This window comes from Elaeis guineensis, chromosome 8 (assembly GCF_000442705.2).
Source record: "Elaeis guineensis isolate ETL-2024a chromosome 8, EG11, whole genome shotgun sequence".
Lineage (NCBI taxonomy): Eukaryota > Viridiplantae > Streptophyta > Magnoliopsida > Arecales > Arecaceae > Elaeis > Elaeis guineensis.
The window spans coordinates 81568676-81592369 of record NC_026000.2 but is presented as its reverse complement, the minus strand read 5'-3'; the positions used below and the strand labels follow the sequence as shown (position 1 = coordinate 81592369).

General features: G+C 45.8%; 1 protein-coding gene across 2 annotated transcripts in view; it reads right to left on the bottom strand.

Annotated features, from left to right (window-relative positions):
* LOC105032943 (E3 ubiquitin-protein ligase IPI1) overlaps nt 1-23349 on the bottom strand; it is a 130302-nt gene extending 106953 nt beyond the window's left edge. The window contains exon 1 of one of the 2 annotated variants that reach the window (XM_010907546.4): nt 22889-23349. In XM_010907546.4, the coding sequence (XP_010905848.2) occupies nt 22889-23027 (139 nt within the window). In that variant the 5' untranslated portion in view covers nt 23028-23349. The remainder of the gene's footprint in view (nt 1-22888) is intronic. The other variant, XM_010907547.4, reaches the window with a different exon arrangement.
* Nucleotides 23350-23694: the final 345 nt, after the last annotated feature.

The window sequence follows — 23694 nt, the reverse complement described above, 5'->3', positions numbered from 1 at the left end:
AGGGAGAGAGAGGGGAGGATATCTACCGGGATGCATGATTGGGACAACCACTGAGAAGGGCCAAGACAATGAGGCATCCCATTCCATGGAGAAACTAGAACACCCTTATCCCATAGGATTTAAAACCTTGTACACATATATATAAATAGCATGATGTTATCTTCCTTTTTTTTTTTTGGGGGGGGGGTGGAGGGGGATATATCTAGAAGTATTTTAATTATTTGATTTTAGACATTGATGAAAAATGGAAAAATATAAAAGTTCATTAGTTTTATGTCAGACATGATAAAAATGAGAAAATTTAGACCTAAGCCACACAAGAGAAGGGAGAAAATCTCTATATATCCCACATGAATAACCATCTTTTTACGTGCCAACATTGGTTTTTTACTTCTTGAGAAACAAAGAGTTAGAAAAGAACTACCATAAACTAAGGTTTCACCTAGAAAGAATGACCAGAAAAATCAGAAAAGAATTGACATGTCAGTTTTTCCCTCCTCTAGAAATATAGAGAAAAAGGAAACCCAGAAAAATTTACGTATGAGATTAAAAAAAAAAAAGTGTGTATATGCAAATCCACATCCTCAAAGAGATCTTAAAATATAAAATGCTGCCAGAAGGGTCAAGCATGACCATATGAAGTGCAGTGATATTCCTGAATACAAGGTGTATCATAAAACCAAATTCTTCAATGCTAGTTTATGGCAATGACCCAACATCTTTTGCACATAAAAACTGCAGTAAAAAAACTTATTCTCTAGATTCAAAGGAAAAAGAGGGAGTTTTATAAGTCATGTTTACCAGCTCAGAGTAACCAAGACCATAGATGTCTTCAGTAACCCAGCCATCAATATCAAAATCAGCAGAAGAGCGGTGGTGTCCATTTGCATAAAGCCATCGACCTTTCTCAACTTTCCGACAATTTGGGCACTGCATTGCCCCCTTTGCATTAAATGCCGAGGCCAATGCAATCTGAACAAGTAATAAAGAATAGTTGGATCATAAATATAACAATCAAACTAAAGATAAATTAGACAAAACATCTAGGAGTGAAGAGTATGCAAAACTACATGAAACTTAGTGAATAGACATTGAACGCTTAATGATGGGAGGAGGGCTAGCATTCTACAATCCCAAATTAGTAAGTTGCATTAAAGGGTCAATTATCAGAAAATATTTACATGCAATGAGACAGGGCTAACAGCCTAACATTCTACGATCCCAAATAGGTTGCATAAAGGGTAAATCATCAGAAAATCGTTACATGCATGGCAGCGCATGCAAAGAATATCAATAAAACAAGTTTATTGCTCAAGTTTGAGAATAGTAGAGTGACTCAGGACCTAACCTGACAAAACACTTTTGAAGCAAAATGCCAAGATATTTTGGGAGTGCATTGGAATTGCCAAGATAGTTTGCAATTCCAATGCTACAGCATTCACAAAAAATATATCATTTAATGGATTAGCTTTCCTTTTCAGTTCTGTTTTTACCATGTAAACAAATTAGGATGAGGTTCCATATTAGGTTTCCAGTTTCAACTAAGCAAGCATGATAAATTCTCTCCATAATGAATAGCAAAATATGATTCAGATCAGCAGGGGGGGTAATCTATCCAAGATTTAATCATAGAACCAGAAAAGCTCTGTACATTCTAATTGTAAAAATGAACTAAACCATTGCTCATCCTTTTATCCCTTACATTTAACATCGCATTCTCATTTCCCCCTAAGCCAACTATTTGTTTATTTTATTATACTTTCATCATGGCAAACTGTTGGTGTATAAACCATCCTGCATATGGCTTTTATAAATGATGAAAGACCAAACTAGCTCATCATGGTGCCCGATGCATCTTTTATGGAGTTGGACATGTTTAGACCCAGACTGTCTTATCATAGAGTATGTACATTGTATTGTACATGGCTTGGATGAGATAATCAGAAAACATGTCTAGCACACACTACACATGTAATGCAGAATGGCAAGCAGCTACGGAAGTATGTGGACATGGAGTATAAACATGTTGTGCACCGATGTGTTTATATAATTCGAAGAAAATTGATATCCTAGAGGTTGTGTGTTAAGGTCTCTAAATAATAAAGGAAAGAGGGTTATGTGTGATCCAGTCTTTAGACTCTGTACCAATGTAAAATCAATTATGAATACTAAAATTGCAAGTTTATTTCTAGTATCAATTATAAGAGGATAGGCACGAAAATCCTCTTAAATGTTAAAAGAAAAGCACTTATTTTGTGAATTATTGTTTATCAGTTGTCTGAAAGAATGTTCAGTGAAACAATGAGAAAATAATAGTGTTGAAAGGAAAAGCTGAAAAGGAATACAATTCATTAATGAGATCCTATCTCTTTAAATACATGAGAAATAAGTACATAAGGAAAGTACAAACTTGAAAAGCAAATACATACCATGTTTAGAAATATATTAAGTTTAGAGACATACTAAATATGTCTTTTCTATGTAAGGACTTAATAAAGAAGCATAATTCTAATACTCTTTCTCAAGCTGAAGCATATATATCAATGCCCAGCTTGTTACACATAGAGTTGAAAATTCAAAAGATAGAGACTTAGTCAAAATATCAACCACCTGCTCAGATGATGGAAAGAATGTGTTATAATGGTCTTGTTTATCATAGCATCTCTTTGAGGATATCTCATATTGTTTAGCTATCTTCAGGAACATGACACCAGTACTAACCTTTCCTCTATGCTATTCAACAACCATGACATAACACAACAGTCACTAGCCAGCCAGTCGTCATGGATAGGATCTTTAGTTAAGTGTCGCATCTTTCGTTGGCACCAATAAATAGTTGAACGATTGGACCCACAAAAGATAGTTAGTGCCATTGAACTTTTCTATAGTCGTCATTAGATCCTTACATGGCATCAGAGAAGAGGATAGAAATAGCCAGACAGTTAGAGAAATCACGGACATGTACCGCTTTCATAATTAGCAGATAGCCAGAAAAACAGCCAAAGGACTTTTGCATAGCATAGGAAAGAACCTATGTTGATTTATCCAAGAACAGATTGCTCCTTAGGATGCGAAGGTCCCTCAACCAATCTTATAGAATCACAACCAGTTTCAACAAACAACAAGCGAAGTATTAATCAGACCTCCAAGATAGCAAAAGATGGACTACTATAGCGTGAATAGATTTATCTTAGGACTATAGTAGTAAAAATCCAACAAAGACAAGATCCAAAGTTCTAGGCAGCAGCTAGTGACTAGGGTTCCAACAAGAATCAGAGGCAACCGTCGCCAGAATCTCTAACGATGGAGGAAGAGAATGATGAAGAAGACTGATGAGAAGACGGGAAGTGGCGACAACGATGGTTTAAAAGGCTTTGAGAAAGATGGAGATGGTGGGGTTTTTGAGAAGTTGGAACCTTAGTGCGGCCAGGGCTTTGAAGGTTGCTGGCGAAGAGGAGGGGCTGCGACATGGGCTGCTGCGGCGAGGGCTTTTGCAGAAGAGCTGCTGTGGCTAGGGCTGCTGCGGCTAAGAAGGGCTGGCTTGTTATGGAAGGAACGGGGGCGGCGAAGGGCTAGGGTTGTGGAAAGGATGCGGCAACTACTCTGATATCACGTTAAAAGGAAAAAGCTCAAAAAGAATACAATTCATTAATGAGATCCCATCTTTTAAATAGATGGAAACAAATACATAAGGAAAGAAGTACATATTGAAAAGCAAGCACATACTATGTTAGAGATATACTAAGTTAGAACATATTCAATATGTCCTTCCTATATAAGGACTTATTAAATAAGCATAATTCTAACAAATAGCATAACACATGGACAAAGCAGCATATGAAGATGTAGTAGTCTGTTCTAAAGAACAGATTATGAAACTATCTTAGCACTGCTAATGTTTTTAAATTAGTTCACATGAAATGACAAACTAAAGTAATATCCTTTATTAATTTAAATAAAATATAATTTTTGTTTCCTCTACTTCAGCTTTAAAAGGTGGATTCATGAAAGAAAAGCTTCCCGTTCTTCCTTTTCTTCTCTTATTTTTTATGAGTATACTCCTCATACTACCACCATTACCATTTTGGACTGGTCTATATGGTAGCAAGCAATCAAACAATGATCAAACTTCATACTTATGGGAGGTGATCCATGTGCAAAGCCTCCAATTCTTTTCTCGTATCATGGTCTTCTTGGTCATTTTTCATGTCTCAAGACACACAAACATACCGGTTAAGTTAATTGTAAACATCAATGGAATGCAAAAAAGGGAAGAATGCAAAGAAAGAACTTATAATTGAGTTTCATAGCAAAGCATTTTCCACCAAGAAGTAGGAAAAGAACAACGAAGACTTTGCAACTCGTAAGTACTCCATAGCACCAACTTTAAACAAAAATCTGCTTCTTCCTGCTCCTTTCCCAAGTACTTAATTTAAGGCTATGTCATGGACCATGGTTTTGGTTTCCCATACAACTGCTATTCAAAGCTTGATCATTTTGTTATCATAAATTAGCCCCAATAACCAGTCGCCTCTCACTAGTTCAATTTATGGGACTCCAGTATGCGCTTATGTTTCATGAACTCTATTTTGACATGTTAGGAACATCTCATATTGTGACAAAGGGGTCCTTTTCTTGCTGTCCTTCATGCTCTGTTGGCATTCCTTCTTGAAATGGCCAAAACATGACTAGTTGGTTGATTGAAGACCAGATACCTTGTTCTCCATGGTGAAATTGTTAGATCACGTTGACTTATAAACGAATAATTTCTCCCTCCTTTTTAACTAGATATCCTAGAATTATCTAGATACACTTGTCCACACAACTTCTGATAACATGACCCATCATCCCATTGGAGGCCCTTTCTTTAAGATCCTTTTTTCTTCTCATGGCCAGCTATTGTTATTAATTTGATCTCACAATTTATAAATTAAAATTACTGCTTTGCACTACACAACCACAATTAGTTTCATTTCTTATATCCCAAAATCCTTTTCTTGGGAATTTAGAAGAGTCATGTCTAAATAAAGAAAAAAGGTATTAAAAAAAACTGTGCAACTTATAAAATGATAATTTAACAATAACCAGTCACCACTACTCCATTTATATTTGTCAATTTTGTGGATCAAATTATGAAAATCAAGATAGAATAGTTGCAACAAGCTCTGAACCTAAAATAAAGCATCTATAAAGTATCAAATATATAGCAAAGGTAGTTTTGGTCAATAGGGCCTACAATGAAAATTGAGACTCATAACTAGAGGGGAAAACTACCATAACATACACACATAAACATATATTTATAAATCTGCCGTACCAGTGCATACTACCTCCTATCGGACATATCGTACCATACCAACATTGAATCGAGACTCAGTATGCCAAAATGACTCCCATATAGGCAACAGACATTGTATCAGCACAATATCAATATGGAGTCCAGTCCAAGAAAAATATTAGTTCATGCAACTAGAGAAGGGGAGAGGAAGAAGAAAGAGAGGAAGAGAGAGGGGGGGGAGAAGGAGAGGGAGAGGGAGAGGAAAAGAGGACCTCTGGTAGCCATCGAAGGCCATCCAAGCTCTTACCGAGCTCGGTAAGGAAGGAGGGAGGGAAGGAGAGAAGGGGGGAGATCCTTACCGAGTGTCCGGAGGCCGTCGGAGGCTGAATGGACAGTGATGCCACCGCAACGTCTCCGATGGCTGGCAAGCCGACGTCAAGGGACCTAAGGGCTGTTGAGTCGGAGGAGGGCCTCCACCCTCCTTCAATGCGAAACAAGGGTTCACCCCTATTTCATATTTTGTCTGGATTTTATCGCACGAAGTTTGGAGGAGGCGGGATGCCCCCGGCTGCCCTTAGGTCCCTCAGCACTGGCTCGCCGGTTGTTGAGATATCACTGCGGCATCGCCGTTTGTCTGAAGGCCAATCTCTCCCTCTCTCTCCTTCCTCCCTCCACCCTTATCGAGCTCGGCAAGAGCTTAGATGGCCTCCAACAGCCTCCGACAACCGCGAAGGCCCTCTCTTCCTCTCTCTCTCCTTCTCTCCCCCTCTCTCTTTGTCCCTCCCTCCAAGACGACCGTTGTGCCATTTTGTACATAGAAATCGGACTAATTTTCCGTCGGTATGGTTCGGTACAGTCTGAATCATCCAGTTCAGAACAGTTCAGAGAACGATGATCTAGCATCCATGGTTCACAATAGAGTACCATCGATACCAAACTGAGACTTAGTATGGAGGCATACCAAGTCTCTGTACACCGAACCAACCACTGTCCCCAACCTACTGACAAGGTACCAATATGGGATCCAAGAGGTAGGATTTGATATATGCAATCATATTTATATTTGAGGAACATATTACAAGCCAAAGAGTAGAACTAAAACAATTCCGGAACCAAAACAATTCTATTTTTTATTTGATCACAATGACAAAAAAAGTGAGTTTTCTTGAAGAAAAATGATTCAACATGTAAGATGTATAAGTTACAAATAGCTCTATTAATTAGATCGAATAAATTTAACAACTAGGAAAAAAAGACATGAGTAATGAAGTCGAAAAGTAGTAGACCAAATTTTTAGGAAGAAAATAAGGAAACAAACATATACAATGCTTTGCAATATCGTAAGTATTTGGCAGGTGTTACTTTTTCCTATTTGTCAAGAATGAAGTAAAATTTGTCATGCTCCTACATATTATAGGCTTACAAATACATGTCACCAACCAAATCACGCCGAGGCCAAGCTTGCAATGACACAAATAGATATGCAACAATATAGAATGATAATGGTTCTAGCATGCCATATCATATTAGGTAAGTCCCTTTTGGGCATCAAGCCTAATTTGAATTGCTTTTCTAGCAAACGGTAGATAACTATAGAACACTCTACACAACATGACCCATCTAAACAAAATTATAATGTTAAACACAATAAAGAGATACTAGTAAACATGACTAAAGGGAAGACAGCATTATGCTAGATCAAACAACACAAAGAAACGCAAGTATCATTAACAGAAATAACAAGACATTCAGTGGTAAATAAAAGTTACTACAATCTTGTCAACACTCAATAGGAGTGATCTACAAGAATAAATGATATAATCAATGAGGAGATGATACAAAGCAAGCTGCAACAAACACAATATCTACACATCAGTTTATATCAGAATTTACCACACCTCGACATTACAATCTAAGCCATTAGAATAAAATACAAGCCAATATTAATCGGTACATAATGTGTACATCCCATATTGTGTCAACTCTTGTCAGCATAGTTTGTATCGCAATTTAATTAGATTTGCCTCCATCAACATATGCAATTTTTTGAATAACAGACACAAGATAAAGAAACCAAGCACATTATGGTATTTATAAGTCATCATTTCCAACCAAGGTCTTAATCTCATTTCTTTTTCCATGAAAATTGCATTCACATATCCTATTTCCACCTATTGATTTATAGGTCTTTATCTTTAACGCTTTATTCCATAGTTCAAATTTAAAACTTAGCAACATACATCTTATCACAAGTGAGCCTATATCATTTTCCTACACTATGTTATATCTTCCTGAATACATGTACAAATTTGGTGCAAGCCCACATTACCCATTAGTCTCAGAAATTACCTCAGAAACTTGCCATGGCATTAGCATAATCTCATCAATTAACCTATATCATTTGCCTACACCATGTCAAATCTACCTGAAAACAAGTATAACTTTGGCACAAGTTCACATTCCTCATTAGTCTCAAAGAAATTACCTGTGAAGATTGCCAATGGCATCAGCATATTTTTCTCAACAATGTCAATATAAGTTTTATGTGCATTCCTTCTCTTTAATGCCCACCAATTACTATTATTACAAACTGAATTCGATAACAAACTCCTTTTTATTTTAGTTATAGGTTAATGTCCCTTTTGCACCAAATACAAGATGAAATATGCAAAGCCTTCAACATATATGAGTATGTCATTTGACAAGATAGCTTTTCTGAGCCCCCATCCCACAAAGAATTCAGACCTACCAAAGCATCTCTTCCAAAAGAGGGAAGTGGAGTAAGAATAGTAGATGATCTGCATATGCATTAGACTTTCTAAGCTTTATCCCATAATTCTAAACTATTGAAAGTAGTGAATATGGAGACACTAGAGTCAAATGCAATTCAAATCAAGGTTTACCATACTGGTGCATACTGGCCTGTATTGAGCATATCATATTGCATCAATATCGGACAAAGACTCGGTATGTGGGACGTACTGAGTCTCTGTGGACCCAACCCTCATAGTGGGCATACAAACATTGTACCAGCATGGTATCGGCACCGGTATCAAAATTGCAAACCTTAGTTCAAATTATATAATTTTGCTTCTAAGCAAGTAAATTAGTGGTATTACATAATTTAGACATCATCGTGGAAATAATGATTGAAACAAGGATTCAAGTACCAAGCATGCCAACCCATACTAGTTGTTCTAGATCATACCAACCAGGAACCAGTATCCAACACCCCCTCAAGACCAATTTGTGGTGGAACCAGCCTGAATCACTTTGGATCCACAGCTAGTCAGTCCCATACCACCAAGTACTGATCTCAAAATTCCTATGCCTTTTTCATATCTTCTATATAATGCCATGCATGAGACATGTCCAAGCATCCTCACCTCTTAACCTTGCATTCCCCATATGGCATGCCATCCATATTTCCCACCCTGCATTGGTTAGAGCTCCCAGTGGTTAGTCATGAGGTGGAACGTTTAAATCCTTCTTCTAGCATTTTTTATTTTTTATTGCCTAAATTGTTACCATTTAAAAATAAAAATATATATGCATCGCATATGCCATATAGTCTTGCTTAAAGACATGCCAATGGTACCTTGTGTCAATACAGAATGTACTACAGTAAACAGCATATAAGCCAGATTCATAATATAGGTAATAAGAACTTGTGCAATTAATGCGTGCTAAACGAAGCCAAATTATATCAACTACATTTTACATGTCATTAGTAAGATTTATTTGAGTTGGTTCGAAGTTCGTGAGTCATGTGTAATGCCTTCCCTGTATTTGCACAGCACATTCCTTTGTACTAGCAGCATTCACTAGAGTATGTGAACTGCAGGTTTAACACCTATAGCCATGTTTTGTGGTGGAAATGGAAATCAGGATTGCTTTTCCTATTCCTAGGATATCCGTTTCTAGGGGTCATATGAATAACTGATTCTGATATGTATGTTTGGCCAAGTCCACATTATCTCAAGTAAATGAAGCAATTCTTGTAATATATTCCGATTTGCATAAACATATACACAATTGCTATAATAATATAATTATGAATAATATTAAATTGTAATATAATAACTACATTTTTTTATTGTATATGGTTCATAGAATTACATATTATATAAGATATGATTGTTTTATAATGTGATAATATATACTATTAGTAATAGTTAATTGACACTTAACAGTTATTGATATTTACATATCAAAACATAATATTGCTTTCTTAGTATACAATAAGCATTATATATTATTATTGTTGGGTATAAAATACCCGCAGCCGAAATCGACAGCGGAACGGCTCCGCCGGACTCCTACGGGAGCCGGGCTCCTCCATCGACAGCGGATCGGCTCCGCCCGGACTCCTACGGGAGCCGGGCTCCTCCATCGACAGCAGAACGGCTCCGCCCGGACTCCTACGAGAGCCGGGCTCCTCCATCGACAGCGGATCGACTCCGCCCGGACTCCTACGGGAGCCGGGCTCCTCCATCGACAGCGGAACGGCTCCGCCCGGGCTCCTACGGGAGCCGGGCTCCTCCATCGACAGCGGATCGGCTCCGCCCGGACTCCTACGGGAGCCGGGCTCCTCCATCAACAGCAGAACGGCTCCGTCCGGACTCCTACGGGAGCCGGGCTCCTCCATCAACAGCGGATCGGCTCCGCCCGGACTCCTACGGGAGCCGGGCTCCTCCATCAACAGCGGATCGACTCCGCCCGGACTCCTACGGGAGCCGGGCTCCTCCATCAACAGCGGAACGGCTCCGCCCGGACTCGTACGGGAGCCGGGCTCCTCCATCGACAGCGGATCGACTCCGCCCGGACTCCTACGGAGCCGGGCTCCTCCATCAACAGCAGAACGGCTCCGCCCGGCTCCTACGGGAGCCGGGCTCCTCCATCGACAGCGGATCGGCTCCGCCCGGACTCCTACGGGAGCCGGGCTCCTCCATCACAGCGGAACGGCTCCGCCCGGACTCCTACGGGAGCCGGGCTCCTCCATCAACAGCGGATCGGCTCCGCCCGGACTCCTACGGGAGCCGGGCTCCTCCATCGACAGCGGAACGGCTCCGCCCGGACTCCTACGGGAGCCGGGCTTTGCCATCGACAGCAGGGCGGGTCCGTCCGGATCTCTACGGGAGCCAAGCTCCGTCCTCAGTCTCCGACCTCAGTATCGGCTGCTGGAGCCGGACTCCACCCACGACCTCGACCGAAAGGGGGACTCCTCCCGGACTCCTACAGAGGCCGAACTCCGACCACTGTCGAGCCCCGATCAACAGATCCGCTTCCCTTGGCGGATCATGATAACAACCATGATCCTGTTCCACTTCCTGTAGCGGATTTCGTGCGGCTCCATCACCCCTGCGGCGGACCCATTACTCTCTGACAGGCTGTGTCAACAACTATGATGCTGCTCCGCTCCCTGCGGCAGGTGCTGCACGATCCCACTACTCGCTGACAACTAGCAGCAACGGACGCCGCTCCACTACCGGCAGTAGGCCCTACGTGGCGGGCTGTGACGATGGCCACGGGTCTACCCCACTATCTTTCGCAATCAATTCCCCTGACCATGGGCGGCCCACTACCAGGCGGTTACAAACGTCGCCATCAATCCATTTGCCTCCTCCGCCTATAAAAGGGGGACCCAGATACGTTGTTCTTTAAGCTCATTCTCCCTATCTCAAAACTCTGCTAAATTCTCCGTTCGAGCACTCCATTCTTGTTGAGGCAAAGAACTGACTTGAGCGTCGGAGGGTCTTGCCGGAGCAACCCCACCTCCGGTTTAGACTTCCCTTGCAGGTCCCAGCGGCGACCGCGGCTTCCCCGACTCCAGCTTCTCCGGCGCAAGCGGATTTTTGCACCAACAGGATTGGCGCTAGAAGAAGGGCCTGTGTCTTCGCAGCACCCTTGTTCTTGAAGGAGCGCTCAACGGACCCGCTTCTGGCCATCTTTTCCGGTATCCAATCCTCTTTTTCCCCATCCGATGCCCTCTCGCGAGGTTTCTGCACAACTACCTCCGGCTATGGTTGCCGGTAAAGGGTGGCCGGATGACCAGCCTTCGCCGGATTCCGTCAACGTCATCTCGTGGGAATCCCGGCAGGGGACAATCAGCACATCAGCTGCACCCCTCAAGCGGCAAAAAGTTGAAGAGCCCATAGCCTTCACTGAAGAAGACGCCCAGGGAGTCCAATTCCCTCATAACGATGTGGTCGTAATTTCCTTGAACATAGCAAATTATGACGTCCGTCGCATTCTCGTCGACAACGAAAGTTCGGCCGACATCTTATTCTACAGTGCCTATTCGAGAATGGCCACTCTTGGCGGTCATCTAAGGCCGATGTGCTCCCCCTTGATAGGGTTTACTGGTGACGCCGTTCCGACGGAAGGAATGATAGCTCTAACTGTGACCGCGGGTCAGCATCCAAAGCAGTCCAGAGCCCTGGTGAATTTCCTGGTGGTAAAGGCGCCGTCTGCCTACAATGCAATTCTTGGCCGACCCGACCTCAATGCCCTTAGAGCCGTTGTTTCAACCTACCATTTGAAGTTGAAGTTCCCCACTGACAAGGGGATTGGAGAAGTTCGGGGAGACCAAGCGCTGGCCAGGCACTGCTACAATATTGCCCTGCAAAGAAGCGATCAAGCGGACCTCTGTCCAGTCGACGGGTTGGATGCGCGCGACGACCTCACTGAAGAGAGGGGCGGCCCGATCGAGGACCTAATACCAATTCCTTTGAATGATGGGAATGCGGAGCATGTGGTGTTAATCGGCTCCAGCCTGGAGGAGGAGGTGCGGACGCATCTCGTGGATTTCCTCCGAAGGAATGCGGACGTTTTCGCATGGGTCCCGGCGGATATGCCAGGGATTGAGACAGAAGTCATGGAACATCATCTGGCGGTCGACCCTAAACATCGGCCAACAAAAGAAAAGATCCGGAGTCATGCCCCGGAGAGGCAGAAGGCGATAGCCGAGGAAGTGGATAAACTTCTCAAGGCCGGATTCATCAAGGAGGTCAATTATCCAGAGTGGATCTCCAATGTTGTCTTGGTCAAGAAAGCAAACGGCAAGTGGAGGATGTGTATCGACTTCAAAAAGCTGAATAAAGCTTGCCCAAAGGACAGCTACCCCCTTCCCAGGATCGACCAACTGGTGGACGCTACCTCGGGCCATGAGCTTCTCACTTTCATGGACGCATTCTCCGGCTATAACCAGATTAGAATGGCATCGGAAGATGAAGAAAAGACTGCTTTTATCACTAATCGCGGCCTTTACTGCTACAGGGTTATGCCGTTCGGCCTCAAGAACGCGGGTGCAACCTATCAACGACTGGTGAACAAGATCTTCAAGGAGCAGATCGGCCGAAACATGGAGGTTTATGTGGACGATATGCTCGTGAAAAGCAGGTCTTCCGGAAATCATGTAGCCGACCTCGAGGAAACCTTTGGCGCTCTTCGAAAGTATAGAATGAAGCTGAACCCGACCAAATGCGCCTTTGGGGTAACCTCAGGAAAGTTCCTGGCTTCATGGTGTCGGGACGCGGGATCGAGGCCAATCCGGAAAAAATTCGCGCCATCCAAAATATGACTGCCCCAAGGTCGATCAAGGAGGTTCAATGCCTCACGGGAAGAGTCGCGGCTCTTAATCGCTTTGTCGCAAGGTCGGCCGAACGATGTCTGCCCTTTTTTCAAACCCTCAAGCAGCCGAAGAACTTCTGTTGGACCCCTGAATGCCAACAGGCATTCGAAGAATTGAAAAGCTACCTTAGCTCGCCCCCACTACTGGCGAAGCCCGAGCCTAAGGAGGAATTATTTTTGTACCTGGCGGTCTCTCCCACAGCCCTTGCAGCTGTCCTTGTTAAAGAGGAAATGAAAGTCCAGCGACCAGTCTACTACATTAGTCGCGTGTTGAGGGACGCCGAGACCAGGTATACTAAATTAGAAAAACTGACCTACGCCTTGTTGATTGCAGCTCGGAGACTCCGGCCTTACTTTCAAGGGCACACGGTGACGTTACTCACCGACCAACCGATCAAGGCGGTCTTGCACCGAGCTGATATCTCCGGAAGAATGGCGAAATGGGCCATCGAGCTCACAGAATTCGACATCAACTACAAGCCTAGACCGGCGATAAAAGCCCAAGTGTTGGCGGATTTCGTAGTAGAATGCACCATCCCCGAGGAGGCCGAACCTGAGCAAAACAAAATTGACGACCTGAGGACTCAACCGAACTCCCCCGACGAAGAAGCCAGTTCGTCCGATAGCTTTTGGACCCTCCATGTGGACGGATCGTCCAACATGGCAGGCGCGGGTGCAGGCCTGATCTTGACCAGCCCGGAGGGAGTCGTTGCGGAGTACGCTCTGCGTTTCGAATTCCCCGCAACAAACAATGGAGCGGAGTATGAAGCTCTGATCGCAGGATTGAGGATCGCCAGGAAGCTCGGAATAGGTCAACTCCGGGTGCACAGCGATTCCCAACTTGTGGTGGGGCAAGTCAACGGGAGCTTTGAAGCGCGGGAGGACAGTATGGCCAAATATCTTGAGAAGGTGAAGGAGTTCATCCCTGCCTTTGGCAATTTCGACATCAGGCAAATTCCAAGGTCGGAGAACACCAGAGCCGATCTTCTCTCCAAACTGGCGACATCGGCTCCGGCCGAATTGCCAAAAGGCGTCCTCTTTGAAGTTTTAAAACAACCGAGTACGGAAGAACCGCGACTCGTAATGGAGATCGACCACGAGCCCAGCTGGGTCGACCCGCTAATAACCTATCTTAGAGATGGGATTCTCCCCCAGGACGCGAAAGAAGCCCGGAAACTCCGAAATCAAGCCTCCCGGTACATCCTTTATGAGGGCAAATTGTACAAAAGATCGTACTCCTTGCCTCTCTTGAGATGCCTCCGACCCTCGGAAGCTGACTACGCTTTATGGGAAGTGCACGAGGGAGCTTGCGGAAGCCATTTAGGTGCCAGGTCTCTATCCCACAAGCTACTCCGCCAAGGGTATTACTGGCCAACAATGCACCATGATTCAATTGAATATGTCAAAAAGTGTGATCGATGCCAGAGATACGCCAACGTCCAGAGACAACCTGCTACCGAGCTTACACCCTTGAGTGCCCCATGGCCTTTTGCGCAATGGGGAATGGATATTCTTGGCCCCTTTCCCATGGCGTCTGGTCAAAGAAAATTCCTCCTTGTAGCAATCGACTACTTCACCAAATGGGTCGAGGCCGAGCCACTAGCCAAAATCACAGAAGCGAAAGTGCAGGATTTCGTCTGGAAATCGATCGTGTGCAGGTTCGGTTTGCCTAGAACCCTCATCACTGATAATGGACGGCAATTCGCGGGAGCCAGATTTGCTGAATTCTGTGAAGACCTAAACATCTCCCACAAATTCACATCAGTGGCCCAACCCCAGGCGAACGGCGAAGCCGAGGTAACAAACAGAACCCTTTTGCAGGAGATTAAGACCAGGCTCGAAAAAGCAAAGGGAACTTGGGCGGACGAACTTTATCATGTGCTATGGGCTTATCGGACCACCCAGAGGTTGCCTACAGGAGAGACTCCCTTTGCTTTAGCCTTTGGTACGGAAGCTGTCATCCCGATCGAGCTTAAACTCCCGTCGGCACGAGTCGTGGTATTCGACGAACCCCAAAACGCGCAAAGTCTCAGAGCCAACCTCGACCTACTGGAAGAAAGGCGGGAGATTGCTCAGGTTCGAATGGCAGCCTACAGACAGAAGGTTGCCCGATATTACAACGCCCGGGTCAAGAACAAGGTATTCAAAGCAGGGGATCTAGTGCTCCGGCGAGCTGCTGTCTCACAGCCACAGGGCCAGGGGAAGCTTGCCCCAAACTGGGAGGGACCTTATGAGGTCAAAGAAGTAGTCCGACCTGGAACTTATTATCTCAAGGAACTCGGAGGAGCCGACCTCCCGCGACCGTGGAGCTCAGAAAACTTACGGATGTACTACCAGTGATTTTGTCCTAATCAAAAAATGCGTGCCCATTTGTCTTAGGACAATTCAAGCAGACGGTATCAAAAACGAGAGGGCAACCTTATAAAAGTCGAAGGCCCGGTTCTTTTAGACCGGATGGGGGGAGAGGCCTTGCAACGCCCATATGTGCCCCCACAGCCCTGTTAGGGACAGGAGGAGAACCTCGCCCTAACTTGAGCAAAGTCGAAGGCCCGGTTCTTTTAGACCGGATGGGGGGAGAGGCCTTGCAACGCCCATATGTGCCCCCACAGCCCTGTTAGGGACAGGAGGAGAACCTCGCCCTAACTTGAGCAAAGTCGAAGGCCCGGTTCTTTTAGACCGGATGGGGGGAGAGGCCTCGCAACGCCCATATGTGCCCCCACAGCCCTGTTAGGGACAGGAGGAGAACCTCGCCCTAACTCGAGCAAAGTCGAAGGCCCGGTTCTTTTAGACCGGATGGGGGGAGAGGCCTCGCAACGCCCATATGTGCCCCCACAGCCCTGTTAGGGACAGGAGGAGAACCTCGCCCTAACTTGAGCAAAGTCGAAGGCCCGGTTCTTTTAGACCGGATGGGGGGAGAGGCCTTGCAACGCCCATATGTGCCCCCACAGCCCTGTTAGGGACAGGAGGAGAACCTCGCCCTAACTTGAGCAAAGTCGAAGGCCCGGTTCTTTTAGACCGGATGGGAGGAGAGGCCTTGCAACGCCCATATGTGCCCCCACAGCCCTGTTAGGGACAGGAGGAGAACCTCGCCCTAACTTGAGCAAAGTCGAAGGCCCGGTTCTTTTAGACCGGATGGGGGGAGAGGCCTTGCAACGCCCATATGTGCCCCCACAGCCCTGTTAGGGACAGGAGGAGAACCTCGCCCTAACTCGAGCAAAGTCAAAGGCCCGGTTCTTTTAGACCGGATGGGGGGAGAGGCCTCGCAACGCCCTAATGTGCCCCCGCAGCCCTGTCAGGAACAGGAGGAGAACCTCGTCCTGACACGAGTAAAGCGGAAGGCCCGGACTCCTACGGGAGCCGGGTCCCTACGCCAAAGAAGACTTCGCCCGGACTCCTACGGGAGCCGGGTTCCGCCGCCAAGAAGACTTCACCCGGACTCCTACGGGAGCCGGGTCCCTACGCCAAAGAAGACTTCACCCGGACTCCTACGGGAGCCGGGCCCCTACGCCAAAGAAGACTTCGGACTCCTACGGGAGCCGGGTTCCAAAAAAAAAAAAAAAAGAAGAAAGAGAGAAAAAAGAGACTTCACCCAGATTTCATCCGGACTCCTACGGGAGCCGGGCTCCGCCGCCAACATCAGCTACAGGACAACTCCGCCCGGACTTCTACGGAAGCCGGGCTATACTTATGACTTTTGTTGCAGAAAAACTTGGCCCTGACTCTTACGAGAACCGAGCTACTCCAACTTCCGGAGGGTTTCTCCGTTCGGACTATCAAGGGAGCCGAACTTATCACCAACTTCAGCGGAGAAAAATCCAAGCAAACCTGATAAGTGGGTATCTCCGAACGACATAAAAGCCAAAAAGAAGCTCGGCGAATGACGACCCCACATGAACTGAAAAGGTCGCCGACGACCCTGGAACGACGTAACACAGGCAAAGAGAAGGAAAGGAAAATGAAGAAGTTCGGCAGGCAACTATTTAACACAAGATGCAAACAAGGTACTGAAATTGCTTTTTCATTTAACAGAAGTACACGTTACAAGACCCGGTGGGTCAGAAAAAAAGAAGATACACATCATCGCGAGTATCGCGAGCACGGTTCGGGCAGGACGAACCGGAGGTCGCTCCGAGCTACGAACTCCGTCTCTATCCTTCTCAGTCACATTCTCCAGTGCGTGTAACAGCTCTCGCCCCATCTTGCCTCATTCTGTTCCCGAAGTCCCAACCTTAGCGGGAAAGGGGTGGGATAGATCTCCGGAGGCGGTGGGGGTAACGGCGGCAGTAGCGAAGACCTGTTTCAAGAAGAACCGTAGCCACTTCAGGAGCGGTCGGGACACCAGAGATATGCCTCATCTCCTGATGCACCACGACGGCCGCCACCCGAGACGCTCCGGCAAGGTCGGCATGCGTTACTTCCACCGTCCCCGCAACAAGTTCTACTGCCCCACCGTCGACGCCGACCGCCTCTGGTCTCTCGGCCCCGACGGCGTCAAGGATCCCGTCATGGCTTATGACGTCTATTCTGCCCTCTTGACCGGTATCACCCCGCCTTGCTGCTCCAAGATTCGCGGGCAGAATAACTTCACCGACAGCCCCCGTTATTAAACCCCTGTTGTTGAAGAAATTCTTCCTTGGGCTCCCTTTAGAGCGACGGAGATTCTCACCGGCCGCCATTCTCCTCCTCACCTTCCTCCAAACCCTAAAAATCCCCTCAAAAACAGCCTCCCGAGTGGAGAACATGGTATAAGGGAAGGAGACAGGGACTGGGGCGAGAGAAGCAGGACTCTCAGATGAAAGAACAGCGCCAGAATGAGGCCACGAAGGGGCTGAGGAGTTTAAATAGCCGATGGATCCTGGCGCGGTTATGGCGGCGGGTATTCCTGGGCCAACTGATGTGTGCCGCGTGGCGCGCTTATCCCCTTCACCGCCATCGAGGGTTGACCGCTCACGAATTCCCGCCAAGCGACGCTTGGGATCGCGTTTCAACGGGGGTTCCGAAAAGACTTTTCAAGTCACCTTCACCGAAAAACGGACTCTGACGTGCGCGCATTAAATAGGGGCGGCAGTGCGCAAGGTTCGAAGGGACAATTCCGGCTGCGCACATCTCTCTCTGTGTACTTCCTTCGCTTGAAATTCAAACTCGGAAGTAGGGGGACTGGTGTTGGGTATAAAATACCCGCAGCCGAAATCGACTCCTACGGGAGCCGGGCTCCTCCATCGACAGCGGATCGGCTCCGCCCGGACTCCTACGGGAGCCGGGCTCCTCCATCGACAGCGGATCGGCTCCGCCCGGACTCCTACGGGAGCCGGGCTCCTCCATCAACAGCGGATCGGCTCCGCCCGGACTCCTACGGGAGCCGGGCTCCTCCATCAACAGCGGATCGACTCCGCCCGGACTCCTACGGAGCCGGGCTCCTCCATCAACAGCAGAACGGCTCCGTCCGGACTCCTACGGGAGCCGGGCTCCTCCATCGACAGCGGATCGACTCCGCCCGGACTCCTACGGGAGCCGGGCTCCTCCATCAACAGCAAAACGGCTCCGCCCGGGCTCCTACGGGAGCCGGGCTCCTCCATCGACAGCGGATCGGCTCCGTCCGGACTCCTACGGGAGCCGGGCTCCTCCATCAACAGCAGAACGGCTCCGCCCGGACTCCTACGGGAGCCGGGCTCCTCCATCAACAGCGGATCGGCTCCGTCCGGACTCCTACGGGAGCCCGTAGGAGTCCGGGCTCCATCAACAGCGGATCGACTCCGCCCGGACTCCTACGGGAGCTGGGCTCCTCCATCAACAGCGGAACGGCTCCGCCCGGACTCCTACGGGAGCCGGGCTCCTCCATCGACAGCGGATCGACTCCGCCCGGACTCCTACGGGAGCCGGGCTCCTCCATCGACAGCGGATCGGCTCCGCCCGGGCTCCTACGGGAGCCGGGCTCCTCCATCAACAGCGGAACGGCTCCGCCCGGACTCCTACGGGAGCCGGGCTCCTCCATCAACAGCAGAACGGCTCCGCCCGGACTCCTACGGGAGCCGGGCTCCTCCATCAACAGCGGATCGGCTCCGCCCGGACTCCTACGGGAGCCGGGCTTTGCCATCGACAGCAGGGCGGCTCCGTCCGGATCTCTACGGGAGCCAAGCTCCGTCCTCAGTCTCCGACCTCAGTATCGGCTGCTGGAGCCGGACTCCACCCACGACCTCGACCGAAAGGGGGACTCCTCCCGGACTCCTACAGAGGCCGAACTCCGACCACTGTCGAGCCCCGATCAACAGATCCGCTTCCCTTGGCGGATCATGATAACAACCATGATCCTGTTCCACTTCCTGTAGCGGATTTCGTGCGGCTCCATCACCCCCTGCGGCGGACCCATTACTCTCTGACAGGCTGTGTCAACAACTATGATGCTGCTCCGCTCCCTGCGGCAGGTGCTGCACGATCCCACTACTCGCTGACAACTAGCAGCAACGGACGCCGCTCCACTACCGGCAGTAGGCCCTACGTGGCGGGCTGTGACGATGGCCACGGGTCTACCCCACTATCTTTCGCAATCAATTCCCCTGACCATGGGCGGCCCACTACCAGGCGGTTACAAACGTCGCCATCAATCCATTTGCCTCCTCCGCCTATAAAAGGGGGACCCAGATACGTTGTTCTTTAAGCTCATTCTCCCTATCTCAAAACTCTGCTAAATTCTCCGTTCAAGCACTCCATTCTTGTTGAGGCAGAGAACTGACTTGAGCGTCGGAGGGTCTTGCCGGAGCAACCCCACCTCCGGTTTAGACTTCCCTTACAGGTCCCGGCGGCGACCGCGGCTTCCCCGACTCCAGCTTCTCCGGCGCAAGCGGATTTTTGCACCAACAATTATAATATACTTTCAGATTATATACAATTTATGTTAATCAATACTAATACGTAAAAAACCTCTTTATATAATTAATTAGCAACAAATCCAACACTAGGGAAAAAACACTAAAGTGCCCCACCAAACCCCCAGGCATCCTTTTACTCCTTTTATAAGAACTTGATAACCACTGAAATCAACATTTCTGGGTCTAAATTACCAACCAAACACGGGGAATGGGCTGAAATGGAAAAGCGATACCCATTCCCAATTCTCATTCCCAATTCCTATTCCAACAAACCCAATGTGGCCTATATGTATCTCTATTGTAGAAGTTCTACAAAAGCTTAAATTGAATACCGTCCAAATTTGCAATAAGTATTCTCTTATTCTCTCTTATCAATCTTTTATGCCTCCCTGTATTAAATCCACTACCCTTTTATCAGGTTTTGGCTGTACGGTAAACATTATATGTTAGTATAATATACCTTCATATTATATACAATTTATATTAATCAATATAATATGTAAAAAACCTCTTTGTATGTTTAATTAGGCACATATCCAACACTAGGGAAAAGAATACCAAAGCACCTTTCAACACTAGGGAAAAGAACACCAAAACGCCTCCCCAACCCCCTCAGGCATCCTTTTACCCTTTTATGGGAACTCGATAACCAGTGAAATCAGCATTTTTGTGTCTAAATTACCAACCAAACATGGGAATGGGCCGAAATGAGCGGAATGGGCCGAAATGAGCAATACCCATTCCCTATGATCATTCCCAATTCCTATTCTAACAAATCCAACATGACCTGTACGTATCCCTATTGTCGAAATTGCACAAAAGCCTAAATTAAATCCCCTGTCCAAATTTGCAATAAGGATTATGTTATTCTCTCTTATCAATCCCATAAGCCTCCTTTTATTAAATCCACTAACACTTTTATGAGGTTTTGGTTGAAGGTCAACACATATATCATTTTTTTTCACTTTAGAAATCCTATTATGTCCTATTTGACTTCACAGCGTCCATTCTATATACTAGCACTGCATTTTTGTTTTCTACTCTCAAGCAAACTAAACTGCTCATTTTTCGCATTGAATTCATTCTATTAGACTTTCCCTTTCAATATCCTTCAAATGCACAGTTTAGTCGTAGATGGTATGAGAGAAAGGGGAAGAGTTCCCTACTCACAATACAAATGCATAAATTACCTTAACTTCACCTTAACTACAATAGTTAAGGTGCCCTCAATTACCAACCTTTATTTTATTGCATCCGAAATGAACATGTGCCGATAGCCCCACCCAGTACTCATTCATGAAGTGCTTTAACTTAACTGGAGAAAGACCCTAACTAATTCTACTATAAGGATCTATAAGGATGTCACGTCATAACATAGGAAGCTGCAAATTATGTCGATCAAACTTGTCATTAATCATGATAAACAATGTTTTAGAGGCAGCTGGGTATGTGAAAGGTCAAAGGACTGTATAACATGCAAACCACACATGCGGTCTGCAAACCGCACATGCAGTTACTTTTCTTTTAAACTCGATAATAATATGTCAAATACAAAAATAACAAAAATAATAATATTTTTTGGATGAATAATAACAATATTAAAAGCAATAACAACTATGTGCTTTTTGCTAGTATTTTACCACTAGTTGCAATGATTATAAATTTATTAATATAAATAACTACTACTAATATCTGTATCAGGCCCTCCTAAAATCTATGTTAAACCAACCATCAGCTTGAATCCACTCCTCTCAAAGGGTCCACATAAAAGTCGGCTGTATTTATAGCTCCAAGATATGCTCACATATTAGTCATAAAATACTAATCAGTCTACATATGTGGCCCCACAATTCTGAGTGCATGGATTTTTTAGCATGACCACAAACAGAAACCACATATAAAAAATGCAGTATGGTCAAGGGACCACATATGCATCTGCAGGTGCATATGTGACAGTACGCACCGCATTTTTAGAACACTAATGATATATTAGGCTCCACCAGCGTATCTCTAGTTATCAAATATTCTTCCAGGTCTAGGAACTTGGCAATAACATTCAGAAGATCAACATCCAGCTAATAGTTAGTCACAAAAAACTACTTTGTCTTTCCAAGAAAGCCTATTGACTTAGGCTTATGATACAGAATTTTATCCCATTTTCATATCGGAGGAGGAGAAGGATGATGATGATGACAACAACAATGACTACAACAAGCAGGGCTCTATTTAATCATCAGCAACTATCATGAAATTTAACATCATATCTTTTTTAGCCAGTATATAGAAAATTTTAGTAAAGAAGGGTTAACCTTGTATGGAAAACAGCACTTTGAGTCCTACTAGACCATGGATCAAGTGAAGCCATGTACTATGCTTAAAAGTTATGATCCTTAGTAAGACGATGAAATGCAGCTTATTCACATACTAGCGTATGACACCTCCTGCCCAGATACGTTTCTTGTTATGGGATGCATTTCCATCTTAGATATCAGCTAGCATAAACCAATTAATGTCAAGGTTCTATTCAGGTGAAGAAGCACCAAATCAAGAAAAAAAAAATCCCAAACTGCATTAAATTTCACCTTTTTTCCTTCCTATAGTGGAAATTCAACTGAATTATCAACCTCACTCGCAGCTGCCACCCTGTGAAACTATAAGCTCAACTGGTAGCCAGCCATCTAACTTAATTCTTACCATAATTTCACATGGGACATGGATCCAACTGACAGTTGATCAGCTAAGTACAAAATCAATGCTCCATGTTTCTTCAAGGTTCTACCAGTTTCCTTCCTAACCTAGGTGAAAATTAACAAAAAAAAAAATTATAATTTGGATAAAGGTGAAAACTTTATTCAAGCAAAGAATCGTTGATCACAATCAAATACATCCTTTACAACGTAAAGGCAACTTCTAACATCAGCACAAGGTAAACGCCATGAAAAATGTCCAGTAACCATATATCTAAACAGAATAACGCACAGCGCAGCAAAAAGGTTCGAATTTGATAAAGGAGACGCACACAAATTGGAATCGCGCAACCCTAGAACAGCAATAATAGTCGATAAGTTCAGGCAATTCATGCAACATGGAATGAAAGTAAAGAATTCATCACCTAGATGGAATTCGTGCCCGCATTGGAGCCTGGCGGTCGATCTGTCCCCCCGATTCAGCACGAGCTCCAGGCAAATCGAGCAGGAGGAGGCCGCAGCCCCCTTCCCCTCGTTGGAAAACTCCACCTTATCGAGATCCATGCCCGCCGAACCGCTTATCGACCCCTTCCCCTTGTCCTTACCTCCCCCCCTCCGCCCCTAGAACCCTGGCTCAAAAACCGTAGAAGCCCCGATCGATCCCCGATTACGCCACGACGAGATTATAAAACTTAAAGGAGGGGAAGGAAGATAGAGAATACGGAACGAGACGGCTTCGGTTCGGACAACATGAATGGGATTTCGCTGGAAGAGCTCTTTTTTTTCCAGATTTCGACTGCCTTCTTCCCCTTTTTCTGTCTTCCGTGGTATCGTGACGGTGGTCTGCGTGCAGCTGCGTTTAGATGGAAAATAGCACGCCGTTAACGGAGCCGTCACTTTCAGGTACCTTAACGCCTTCGGCATGGCTCTTTTTGAGTTTCGGATTGCAGACTGCAACTCGTTTGTGTGAAACCAAAATCATTAATAATCGTCGACCAATCATATAATAATAAATTTATTTTCGAACCTTGTATATACTCTCTATCATAATGTGAGAGAGCTAACTATAAGCTCACCTCTTTTATAAAAAAAAAGCTAATATCTATATTTATTAGATATTTTGATTTGGCACGGCTTCACTCCCAAAAAGAAACGAGTTACATTTGAGCTAAGCTTAAATATGAAAGTCTTTTTTCATTTCTCGACAATAAAGTGGAGTAAGATCAAGCTC